At 33.9% G+C, this 13291-nt stretch overlaps 1 protein-coding gene across 2 annotated transcripts in view; it reads left to right on the top strand.

Moving 5' to 3' along the window:
- Nucleotides 1–13291, top strand: part of AP3B1 (adaptor related protein complex 3 subunit beta 1) — a 218325-nt gene that overhangs the window by 154581 nt on the left and 50453 nt on the right. For both annotated transcript variants that reach the window (XR_012495075.2, XM_019728166.3), the window contains exon 22: nucleotides 1229–1335. Coding sequence is in view for 1 of the 2 variants with exons in the window: in XM_019728166.3 (XP_019583725.3) it covers nucleotides 1229–1335 (107 nt within the window). In the remaining variant the exon portion in view is untranslated. The remainder of the gene's footprint in view (nucleotides 1–1228; nucleotides 1336–13291) is intronic.

Below are 13291 nucleotides of genomic sequence, written 5' to 3'. Positions count from 1 at the left end.
TATCCTTTATATTGTTGTAATAAATTCCATTTAACAGGTTTACTATTGTTGGAAATTTAACTTGTTTCCACTTTTTTTTTTTTTTTTGCTATCATAATCAGTGAAGCAATACACATCATCATAAGTATATTATTGCATTATCTCTATGACTGTTTCCTTAAGATAAATTCTCAGGAGTAGAATTTCTGGGACAAAGGCTTTGAAGAATTCTATTGTGTAAAATTGCCTTTCACAAAGCTTATACCAACTTACACAGTATTGGTCTGAGCCTGCCAGATTCCTTATACCCTTACCGATGCTGGATTTTCTATTTAAAACTTGTCTTTGCCAACTTGATAGGTAGAAATGGTATCTCTTTAATCTGTATGCCATATATATATATTTTAACTACATAGAGTCAGTTTGTTTCTTATACATTAATTAAATACGTTAGCATAGTCAACTGGCCTCAAATCCAATTTAGGATAAACTTTCAGTGCCAGTTTTCATCTATAAATGTTCATCTATAGAAGATTTCCATCATCAAAGAAAGTTCTGTTGGACAGTATTGGGCTAGATTATAGAGACCTTGCACACTTAAGGAGTTGGATTTTCATCTTATAGGCAGCTGTGAGCCTACACAGAGTCTTAAAGAGGGGTATAACATGATCAGATTGGCATTTTTAAAAGGTTTTCAGATTTTCAAGTATCTGATCTCTGGTACATAGGAGTATTTGAATAAACATTTTTATCTAGCACATAGCTTGTGCTGACAGTATAATTAGAAGGGAATTAGATGGCTTGTGCCCCTGTAATTATGACAGAGAATAAAATAGAGAAAGGATTTAAACACCCTTTTAAGACTTCTCACTCAACTGGAGAACTCTCTTGAAAGTTATTGTTATTCTTTATATTGGTCTGACAAAATGGTTCTTTACCTTTTTCTTTTAGTGAAGTAGCTGGATAATAAATATTAGTGATAGTGTTATGTGATAAAAATGTTCAAAAACTATTACTCAAGATATTTATATCCTTATTTTATTATACGATTTGCCATTATGTTTTGAAAGCTAAGACTAACAACTGCCATGACTTGATAATAACTTGACTAAAACAAGATGTTAAATAGAATTGTCATAGATTTATTAATCAAAGTAATTTAATTAGATGTACTAACAAAATTAAAATGTTGCTTTTAATATTTATTAAATTTTCATGCACATTTACTAATTTGGGCTTTTTTTTGCAGTTAACCCAGTATTCACTCCAGTTGCACTTCCCAAACCAGCTCTTTCTCCAAGCTTAATAGCTGATCTTGAAGGTTTAAATTTGTCAACTTCTTCATCAGTCATCAGTGTAAGTAATTTTCAAAATACATTAGCTCAGTTTTCAAATGATGCGATTGCATTATTTTTATTAAAATACAAAGAATTGAAGTAGATTCTTAGTCTTGACAGTGCCTTCTCTAACAAGTTGAATGCATATTTGACCTTTAAATTTTGTAGATATTTTTAAATTTGCTCTACGCAAACCGTTATCATCTCAATTTGCTTCTGTTTATTATCTACATTTAATTATCATGTGTACGTTTTTCTCTAATACTGTTATACATCTGTAACATATAAGGGTTCTGTGCCACCTTGAGTTAGTTTATATACATAAATACTGCCATAAAGAATTATTGTCTACATTAACAGACTTCATTCCCATAATCATTCTTTTTCTACCATGCTGTTTGTTTGTTTTTTTAACCAGAGGCTACTAAAAATACCTGTTTTCATTTTCAAATTCAAGATTATATTTCTCTTTATGTTATCTTCATGCATTTATTTACATTCCTTGGTGTCTCTGAAAAAATTCTTTAATGTTACTTCTGGGGTGTGACTTGGAGGGAGGCAAGAGGCTTGCCTATCTCAAAATAAGGCCAAAACCATCAGCCTGTCATAGTGTCTGAAACCACAGTCATTTTTTCTATGTCAGCATATTATATCCACAAACCTTTCACTCTAAATCAAGCATGCTGCCTAGGATGTGTACTCTGTTGATATGCTTGACCTCCTGTTAATTTGTGTTAGATATCTGACAAACTAAGAGATTGAACAGTAAGTTCTGATGGAAGCACAGGTAGCTGGAATAGATCTGATATGTCCCTGCTTCCCAAGGATGGCAGGGCACATAATTGGTGATCTGAGCTGCCAGGGAGCATAGAGCTGCTTCTGCCAGAAGTGGGAAAGAGGAGTACCTAGTTCTTGTAGATGATTTCCAAAACTCCCCTCACCCTGCACCCCCCCCCCCCCCAAAGCAAATGTGATACCAAAGCCATGTAAAGAAATACTCGAAAGAGCTTCATGCATTTCTGCTCAGCTTTGGTCAGCTCACTTAGAAAGTAGAGGTGAAAACTGTTATGCTTATAATGTTTTTATTTTTAAGATGCAATTATCTTTAACCACTCAGAAAAGAGTATTGGGGATTTTAGTTTGCTCTTGTTGCTAAAAGAAAAAGGCACATTAAAAGATGGGTGGGGGAGGGGGAAAGTGAAAATATGCAGTTAGGTCTTTCATTTATTTAAGTAATAAATATTTATTGAGCATTTTTGGTAGGCTGTAAAGAGGAAGAGGTAATCAAAAAATCTGTAGTGAAGTAGTCCTTGAGGGGAAAGGAAGCCCCTAAAAAACTTGGGAGGCAGTAAGGTAGTTGATAAATACCCTGGGCTCTGATAACAGGTGACCGGGGTGCAAATCCCTATTTTGCCACTTACTGGTTGTGTGACCTTGGGCGAATTGGTGGGTGACTTTTCTGCACTTCAGTTTCCTCTGAAGACAGTATCTACCTCACAGGATTGTTATGATACTCAGGAGATAATAAATGTAAAGCTCTTAGAACAGTGACTGGCACATTGTCATCACTCAATAAATACTAATATTTTTGTAAGTGATATATGTGATAATCGACCCTGAGTAGGGGTCTTCTACTTTATTAGCTATAAGAAGAATACAGTTGAGATTAGAAAAGCTTGTAGTAAATTTTCATTCGTCACAAAGTAATTGATACTTTTAGTACTCAGGAAAATATTGGGATGGTCTCTTCAAAGGAAAAGAAACACACTCCATGCAAAGAGTGTACAAAAAAGGACTGGCAGGTGATACGGCTGAGTGAAGCACATCCCCAAAAGCTAACAAAATGGTCAAATTGTAGCAATAAGAATGGCAACCAGAAGTCCACCAGCAACAAGCAAATAAGGAAAGGAGTAGAACTTTCAAAAGGGGAAACTGTAGAAATAAACTGAGTGTTCTGATGCAGAATGGCATCGCTCCTAATCCCACTCACCTCCAGCCCTCCAAAGAGTACTTAAGAAAGAAGATGAATCAACCAAATTGTAGGTTTTCTCATTATTGTATGAATTTAGAAAGAAGTGGACTAAAGACATCAGAGGAAAAAGCAAAAGAAAAACCCTTAAAAATTACTACTCTCGTATAATGGTTTGGGACCTCTATACATATAGGAGCCTTTTGCATCCTGAAATGAAATTCATAGATAAGAGAACATCCATAATTTTAAAATCAACATGTTGCCCTAATTGAACAGAAAGACGAAATAAGAGTAATTTATCATAAAGTAATATTACATTGATATATAAAGTCTTGACCATGACGACACTAGAAATGCGATGAAGTAGTTAAATGATGCTGGTGCGCATGGAGAGCTACGATGAATGTGGCAGCTGTAAGTGCAGAGTGATACAGGTGTGTTGTCTTAGCAAATCAAATGCTGTGGGCTGTCATGTTGCCATGTAATACAAATTTCCAAAACATGGTTTCTCTGGTAGTTCCATTCCTGGAAAACTAGTATATTAAAACCTCGCAAGAAAATTCCTTTGTACTTGTATGTAAAGTGTTCTAGGATCAGGTACTTTTAAACAAGTTTTCACCTCATGAATATCCAACAAGACAATTGAAAGTTGTGAGGAACATAGTATAGTTTTTATTGTGTGAATCTGTTCATTGCAGGGCATCTGTCGTCCCTTGCCTTCACCCCTTCAAGTTAGTAGAGTCCTTTACTGTCCCTTCCCCCAGTCATGTGCCAACTGCAAACATTCAAAGCAGTATAATGTAGCTGTTAAAAGCACAGGCTCTTGAGCCAGACTGAGTTCAAATCAGAGCTCTGCCACTTTACAAAATGAGTGACCTTAGACAAGTCAGTTTACCTTTTGGTGCCTCAGATTTTTTCATATGTAAAATAAAGATAATACTGCTACCTACCGTGTTTCCCTCAAAATAAGAGCTAGCCAGATCATCAGCTCTAATGTGTCTTTTGGAGCAAAAATTAATATAAGACCCGGTATTATATTAAATTATATTATATTATATTATATTATATTATATTATATTATATTATATTGTACCATCTTATATTACATAAGACCGGGTCTTATATTAAAATAAGACTGGGTCTTATATTAATTTTTGCTCCAAAAGACGCATTAGAGCTGATGGTCTGGCGAGGTCTTATTTTTGGGGAAACACAGTATCTCATTGGGTTGTTGCTAGTATTAAATGACCTCACATATATGAAATGCTTATAACAGTGCCTCATGCATATTAAGCACTAAGTACTTACTGTTATTATTTTTTGTTGTTACATTATCATTACAGCTTTGTAAAGGAAAGAAATTCTAAGCCAAGGAAATTGTTTTCTTTCTTTATAAAGGCTACAAACATGAAATAGATATTCTCAAACATGAAAATAACTGTAAGTTCACCTTTAAAGATAAAATGGGGGTGGGAGCAGTACTCTATTCAAGCCAATTAAAGGATGATTCAGAATAATAGAATCAATATCAATGGAAATGATAGTCACAGAATTAAGTGTAAATATTAAATAAAAATAATATAAGAAAGCAAACCTAATAGGTAGGGAGAGGAAAGGATGAAGGGATTCATGTTAATCATTTCACTTTTCATTAGTAGGAAATGAATTAATAATATGCAAAATTGAAACAGACTTTGTTTTTGTTTTTAATGAGATTCAAGTCTCTTAATGGGTTGTATATGCTCAAAGAACATTTATCTGAAGTTTTGGAGCTTTGTTTTTTATTTTAGTTTTTTTTTTTTTAGTTTCTTTTTCTTCAATTAAAGTAAGATTATAATCCCATTCAGAAGGATAACTTGTCTGTTTCTCTATTTCTGACCATCCATTCTTACAGAGATGGTAACCATGGTTAAAAGTAATTATTTTAAGTGAACTTATTTTTGGATGATTTGTTGCTTTCTTTTATGTAATAAAGTGTTTTATAATAAATACTAATTAACTTTTTAAAACAAAATTATTAGTATAAAAAATGGGCAGATGTTCAAAAACAGGCACAATTATTCTATTAGATGTCAGAAGAGTGATTACCCTCAGGAAAATTAATGATTGGAAAGGAACACAAGAGGAGCTTCTGGAGTGCTGATAGTGTTATGTTTTTTCCATCTAAATGCTGGTACATGGGTGTATTCAGTTTATGAAAAAAGTCATTGAGTTTTGCATTTAAGATATGTTTATTTTTCTGTATGTATATTGTACTTCAATAAAACATTTTTAAATGGACAAAAATAAAGACATTACTCATAAAAGAGGAAATATAGATAATAGATACATGAAAAAATGTTTAGTAGTAGTAATGAATAAATACAAATTTAAAGAATCATTTTCTCTCTGACACTGGCAAAAATTATAAAAACCAATGTCCAGTGTTGGTGAGAGATGCAATAAAACAGGCATTATGTACTGCTCCACTGATGAAAGTATAGATTAGTACATCATTCGGGATGGCTATTTGGCCATCTATATAAAGACTCATCAAAATATGCATATGCTTTGACCCAGTAATCTCATGTCTAGATTTTTCTCCTAAGAAAAAAATTAGAAATTCAAAGATTTATGTGCATGGTTGTTTATAACCTTACTGTCTAGTGATAGGAGAATAATGGTTACATAAAGTATGGCAGAATCAAATTAAAAGATGTTTTTATTAAATAATTTGATGAGATGAGAAAATATTAATATAAAGTGATAAAACAGTACAAACTTATGTATGTTATCTCAATTTTGTAAAATTGTACATTCATACTGTTTTTAAATACAGGGAAAATTAAAGATTCGAAGAAAATGCATTATAATGTTTTCAGAGGTTTTCTGAATGATGAGATTGTGGATGATTTATATTTTTCTTTATGTTTTTCAGTATTTTCCAGAATTTCTCTAATCAAGATATACTATGTCTATTGTCCAAAAAGCAATTATTTTTTAATTGAAAGGGAAAACATGTATATGAACGCCTAGGAGTCCTTGTTGTTGACGTCTAATGTCTAAGTCTGTCTTTCTGAATCACCACTACTAATTAGCTGGCTGATATTGAACAAGTCCTTTGGTTTTCTCAACTCTAAAATGATGGCAAGGTAGATCTCCATGTTTCTTGCTAATGCTAATATTTCGGGAATCTTTGAACCTAAGATGGAATTTAAAAACAATGAAAATAGTTAATGCTGAGATGATTTGAGGTTTATGAAAATAAATAGATGAAACATACACAGTATTGTATTTGTGTGTCTTACATGAGACTAATAGCAATTGACCAACAGATGGCTAAAAAATGAAGAAATATTTTAGTTCCTGCTGTAGTATTTCATTGAACAAACTGAATTCTTTAGTGAATTTTTTTTTACTAGATTATTAAGGTAAGAGTTTCTAAATTATTATACATCAAATCCCCAGAATATAGAAACAGCAATCCTAAGAATATTAGGCTTTTGGAGGGGATGAGAAAAGAGTGAAGGGGGAAAAAGTCAATTTGCATGTAAGAATAAATGTGAAAAAAGATAAAATTTTACCTCTGGTATTAGAAATGTTGGAGTGAAACTCCAGTCTTTTCTGCTTTAGATGACTTTTTTGGGTACAAAAGTATTAAATTCAGCAGTTAAAGTTACCTCTAAAAACTATTTTAATATATTTTCTGCTGATAAACATCCCCATGAAATCTTGTCTCATTCTTTGTGTTTTTGGTATATTCTCAAGCTAGTTATATAAGAAAGTTTATTAATTTGTTCACTTAATATCTAAGATTTATGTTTCTTTGGGGGAAAAAATGACTTACAAGTTCTGACCTTACAACGTTATGAGGTTCCAAAGGCAATCCCCCAAATTATGGATCTGCCATAATGCAAGTATAGTACCTGTGGTTCTTTAGCACCTAACCACAGGTCAGAAGGTTTCTGTAGGAATATGCTTTCAGAGTACCAACTTAAAATATGAAGGATTCATTTAGAAAGGCAGGGCAACATTTAGGAAATGCATTAAATTTGGAGTCTAAAGACCTGATTTCTACCCTTGTCTGAGCTACTTATTGTCATTGTGACTATGGGCAATTCTTTGACTTGCGTGAACTTCAGATTTTGAATTTATAAGATGGAGATAATATTTTCCCTAAATAATTGTGTTTTTGTGAGAAGGGAATGAAATAATGGTCATGCAGTTGTTTGAATTCTATTCCATGGCTGTCTTGTGAGGTGAGAAAATGGAATTCTAGGAAACATCATGCTTTAAGAGGCAACAAAGGAAATGGCCAAGTAAAATGAATCAGAGAAGGAGATGAATCGTATAGCATGATGTCAGGAAACTCACAGGTTAGGGCAGGAAATAGAGGAATCACTACCTTGTAGTAAGTGCTGTGCTAGAGGTAGAAATCTGCCAGATGCTACTGGGTGACAAAGATTTCTTAGAGAAGAATTTACATATGTGACCTTGGAACTGAATCTTGAAGAATAGTAAGAGTTGGTCTCAGTGGCTGGAGTAGAACAAGAGTGACATCACTGACGAGGAAATAGTGTATGCCAAAACCCAAGGTGTGAATGCACTTGGAGTATTGGAGAGATAGTAGTTCATGTGGCTAAAGTATAGCACATATAGGTTGGAATAATTGAGTCCGATGCTAGAAAAGTATGTTGGGGACATACTGTCATAGGGAAATTGTAGTAATGATTCCTTAACTCGTTGCATTCCAGTCGTTTCACGTCACAGTACATACCGAAAAGCGATAATATTTGTAATATATTCTTGGGTAAACAGAATGCTGCAGGAGGTGAGAGGCACCCAGCCCGAGTGCTCCAGTCACCACAACCCCTCCACCTAACCCCCCCAACCCCCCCGCCTTCCTGAGAGCTAATGGTGGGGACAACAGCACAGCACGCTTCTGACTCATTTGTGGCATATTAGTGAGGAAGCACTGACTTAGCCGCCGCAACATAACAGATTTGAACCTCATGAATCAAAATCTTTTAAGTGGAATTTAATTTAGGAGGGTGCAGGAAGGTTCATTAAGAAAAATGATCATTATAGAATAAAGAGGTAATATAGTGAGGAATAGTAAATAATTCCAAGGACAATCCATGAAAGAGAAACCATAGTTGCAAAAAGAAAAGCCCAATTAGATATAATATGCTTCTTGGGAGTTAACCAAACTCCATGTTAAGGACGTAGTCTTCCAGACTGGTTAAATCAGCCCAAAACTACTAAGGCCACCTGCAAGTGTCGGGGTTTCCTAGCACTACCCTCAAGTTTGACAGTTCACTCACAGAACCCAGGAACTCAGGAAAGCTCACAGAACTCAGGAAAGCACGATACTTAGGATTACAGTCTTATTATAGCAATAGGATACAAATTAGAACCAACCAAAGGAAGTGACACATAGAGGAGATTCTGAGTGGGTTCCAAATTCAGAGCTTCCAAGTTACCCAACTCACATCAAAGTGTGGCAGTATGCATGGAGTACTGCCAACCAGGGAAGCTCACCAAGCTTCCAGAGTTTTTATTGAGGCTCTATTGCATAGACATGATTGATTGAATTGTTGCTACATGGTTGAACTCAGCCTCCAGCCCTCCCCTCCAGGTCAGGTTGATACCAATGGTCCAAAGCCCCAAACCTATAATCATATGGTTGGTATTTCTGATGTGGCCAGTTCCCATCCTGAGTTACCTGCTTAGCATTAGTTATCTAGGGTCCCACCATGAATCACTTAACTGGCATAAACTACCAGGTATGGTCCCTCTAGGGGCCCACCATGAAATCTAAAGATACTGCTATCGCTGGGGAAATTCCAAGAGTTTAGAGATCACCTCTCAAGAGCTACCGACAAAGTCCAGATCTCTCTTTAAGTGAGACCAAATTCCTTACTGCACATATGCCAATTAAGGGTTTGTCATTCAACAAGTATTTATTCAGGTCAGAACATGAGGCAGGTGCCAGAGATGTAGTGGTGAACAAGACGGGCTGGGTTCCTGCCCTCGGGGGGCTTACAGTTAAGTAGGAACATAAAGATTGCCTCAAAAGTATGTAATTACAGTATACTAAGTGCATTCATTTTGTGACATAGTCTTGCCCACTTGGAAATTTCTGTGCATATAAGTTGTCATTATTTGTTGTTATTTCTCTGATTACATACATTATTGCTATTACTTTATATTGGCAAAACTCACTATCCCACCTATTTCGTTTCCCCTGTACTATTACAGATTAAAATCTAACAAGAGTTACTTTTGACATTTAACAGGGTTTAAAATTTAGATATCTGAACTACTTTTCCCCTCTCGCAAGAAGCAGAAGGATCATTTTCACAGTCCATGCTAGTCACTGTCGACTTTCCTTGCTTTGGCACCGTGAAGCATCACTTCACTCGATGAAGGAGTAAAGCCTCGCCATGTCAGGTTAGAGACAGTGGAACAGCATTAAACAAAGGTCCGTGCACATTGTTACAGGTAGCCAGCGTGGAATTTTCTATGGCCAGCAAAAAGATAGCATTTAGTTTGTCAGTGTGACCAAGAAGCCATATAATTAGGGCTCCCCTACCCCCTCAAGAACTTATAGGCTCTAGGATAGGAAGAAGGAGACCCATAAGTAATAAATTTGAGCAGGCAGAGTGAGGCAAAAAAAAAAAAAAAGACATTTTTTATTTTTATACACAAACCAAATTTAGCATCTGAAACAAATGTTTATCATTAGTTCTGTCAGGTCCCTTATGTAAGGAATATAGAAAAATGGCTAATAACTAAGCTTATAGCCTTTGCTATTGACAAAGATTGGCAACTAATGAAGTTATAGTTGTCCATGATTAGGGATGAGGTCCCGCCCCTGTTTGTGTTATGGGAAATTAACTGAAAAATAAAGAGTATCTATCAGATCTGCTTTGGGTATGGAGGTTACTCTGTCAGTTTTAAAACAATATGAAGAGAAAAACATAATTCAAGAAGCAGAATTTGATCACTCTGAAATTTACCAAACAGTATTTGGAATTATTAGGATAATTGTGTATTGTAATGATGATAGTTGTAATTGAAGTTGATTTCCGTTTCTCTGAAGTGGACTTTTATCTTAAGTAGGTGTCTGTCTGTCTGTCTGTCTGTCTGTCTGTCTGTCTCTATCTATCTATCTATCTATCTATCTATCTATCTATCTATCTATCATCAATCATTTATAATTAGGCTGGGGCATTTTAGTTTTGTTTTCCAGTCTGCTTGCTTTATACTGCCAGACTACCGGCTTTCTTCTAGTTTGTCTTCAAAGACAGATTGCTTTGAAGGGATTCTTTGTTGAATACAAGCTTTTACTAGGTCATGTGCCAGACATTTCTTGTATATGCATTCTCATTCCCAAAACAAATGATAATACACCTGTGATCAAGTTTGTTTTCTAATAGAAGAACTATCTTTTAAAAAATATATTTTTACACCCTACTTGAAAAACGCAAGGTATATTCAAGCCCCAGGCTAAAAGACAAGGACAGCTAAGCTCAAATTCCTTTGAGTTTAGAGGAGGAAGAAATTATAAGTCAATATAAAAATAATTTTGTCGTTTTAAATTTGGGAAAAATCCTCTATTTGTTCTGATGAAAATGTCAGTAGTCATGGAACTGTGGTAAAAATAATGAAAAATCACTGGCCTGGGTCTGCTTAAATTGAAAACATTTTTTAATTAAAGTTTGACAGTATTTTATGCTTTCATTGCCTAGCCATGTCCCATCTTATTCTTTTGTTCAGTTCTCTTCTGGGTGTGAGTTGCTTTAATTTTTAAATTAAACTTCAACGTTTGCCATCCTGCTTCATCTCTTTATTTCTGCATTTCTTCAGAGGTCTCATAGTTAATAACAGCATTAGCATTGCTTCCTTCCTAGATTACTAAAAGGAGCTAATTTTTTTAAAGATATCCTTATTAATTTTTAGTTGCAGGGGTTTTCTGGCAAAATATTTTTATTTGGTTTAAGCAAATATATGCCAATCTAAGTCCTGACTGGTGGATAATACTCATAATGCTTTGTCGATATTACAATAAAATTTTCTACCATGAAGAATCCACTCTATGATATGCTAATTATAGTTATTAAAGAACTAGTAATTATTGTAAAAAAAAAAGCCAAATCACCCACCAAAACAAAGAAAATATATATAAACCTGCAAGAAATTGAGGGATGAAAGAGGAGATAGTAAAGAAAGCCGTTCCTTTTCTTTCTACTTTCTGGTGCGTAGTTCCTTTTGCTTGCTGTGGGTTTACTCTTTTCAGAGCTTACGTCACTGACTACCGACTTCTTTCCTAAGATTATGATTTTTAGCGTTTATTTATTATAATTAAATGCATGATAATAGGAAGATTTCATCTTTTCTGGCAATTTTATTTTACATATCCAAATTTGATTCAACTTGGTGTTACTATCAACTGTTATATTTCAAGTTGTATTGCTTGTATAATATTTGCAGTGAAAAATACATTTTTTAAGCTTTAAGATATCTTAGATTATTACGTACTGGCCAGTCATGTATTATTATTTAATCATACATCAACAAAGCTAACTTCTGTTACCTTAAAAAAGCTTGCCAAAAATTTTCTGAACACAGGGCAGTGCATAGAATGGAAAATTGATTAAGTATTATTTTAATAGTATTAAATCTTTTGACATGAGAAACCTGACTTAAACATGGAAAATATTATTGGGATACTTACAAAACTTTGTTTATCTTCAAAGGAAAAGAAAATGAATTTAACTGTAGGGCACATGCCCAACTAACACTAAGAAATTAATTTATTACCAGAGAGAGGAGAGCATGAAGTAAAAATAGATAAGTACAGTATATGACCCTAATATCAAAGAAAAGTAAAAGCCACTTATCTTAGAACATATCAGGCATACTATTATTCAGATCATTCAGGAATGTAATTACAGACAGCTTTATAAGCCTGTCAATAAGGGTTATTTCTTTAAATTTGCAGCTGTTCCACATTACTGAATATATAATATCCCCCCCATATGTTAAATTAATGCCGAAGATCTACGTCACACTTTACTCAAAAAAAAAAAAAAAAAAAAAAAAGGAAACAAAATTTCAGTAAGTTCTGCTTTAAAATGCATAACTTAGATTAAGAGAGATACCAACCAAATGTAATGTGTGTGTCTTGTTTGAATCCCAATTCAAGCAAATCAACTCTGAAAAGACATATGATAGGGAAATGTGAACACTGACTGTATTTTGCATGAATTAAAGGGAATTATTTTTTTCTTTCAGGTGTGATAATAGTATTGTAAGTTTTCTTTAAAAGTCTTTATTAGATATACAAATCAAAGTGTTTACTGATAAAATTACATCATATCTATAATTTTCTTTTAAATAATACAGAGGTAGAGTAAAAGGTTGGATTAAACAAGATTGGACGAATGTTGAAACTTATTGATGAGTACCTAGTTATTCATTATTTTAGTCTCTCTGCATTTGTGTACATTTGAAAGTTTTCATAAGATTTTTAAAATACATATTTTCAGAAACTCATTTATTTCATATTTTCACTGAAGCTTTGATATCCATAGTTCACAGAATGTGTGACCTGACAAAGTTATCTTGTAAATTTAAACTAGTATATGAAAATTTGAGTTCAGTTCATATTATCATCTGTGAAATTAGAAGACTATAATAGATAGAGGTCCCTTCCAATTCTAAATTTATAGAAATCTATTGGAAATCAAGTAAAGAGACATCAACTTACTTTAACAAACATCGTCAGCATACAAGAAAGGTGCCTTGTCTTTTACATTAGACGTGTATTAGAATTCTAATAAGCCTTAGACTCTGAGTTCCTGTAAGGTAAGACAGGGCTGTTTTATTGGCCTTTCTATTCCCAGTGCTTGATACAAAATAGGTGCTCATCAAAAGTGTGTTAAATGAATGACTAATATTAATCTTTCCCTGTTTTACAGTCTTATCATTAGAGAATCCATTCCCACTGATGTCAGTT

The sequence above is a fragment of the Rhinolophus sinicus genome, chromosome 3 (genome assembly GCF_057876585.1).
Source record: "Rhinolophus sinicus isolate RSI-liver-muscle chromosome 3, RSI-T2T, whole genome shotgun sequence".
NCBI classification, from domain to species: Eukaryota; Metazoa; Chordata; class Mammalia; order Chiroptera; family Rhinolophidae; genus Rhinolophus; species Rhinolophus sinicus.
Note: the sequence above shows the minus strand (reverse complement) of the source record. Positions and strands in the feature narration are given on the sequence as shown.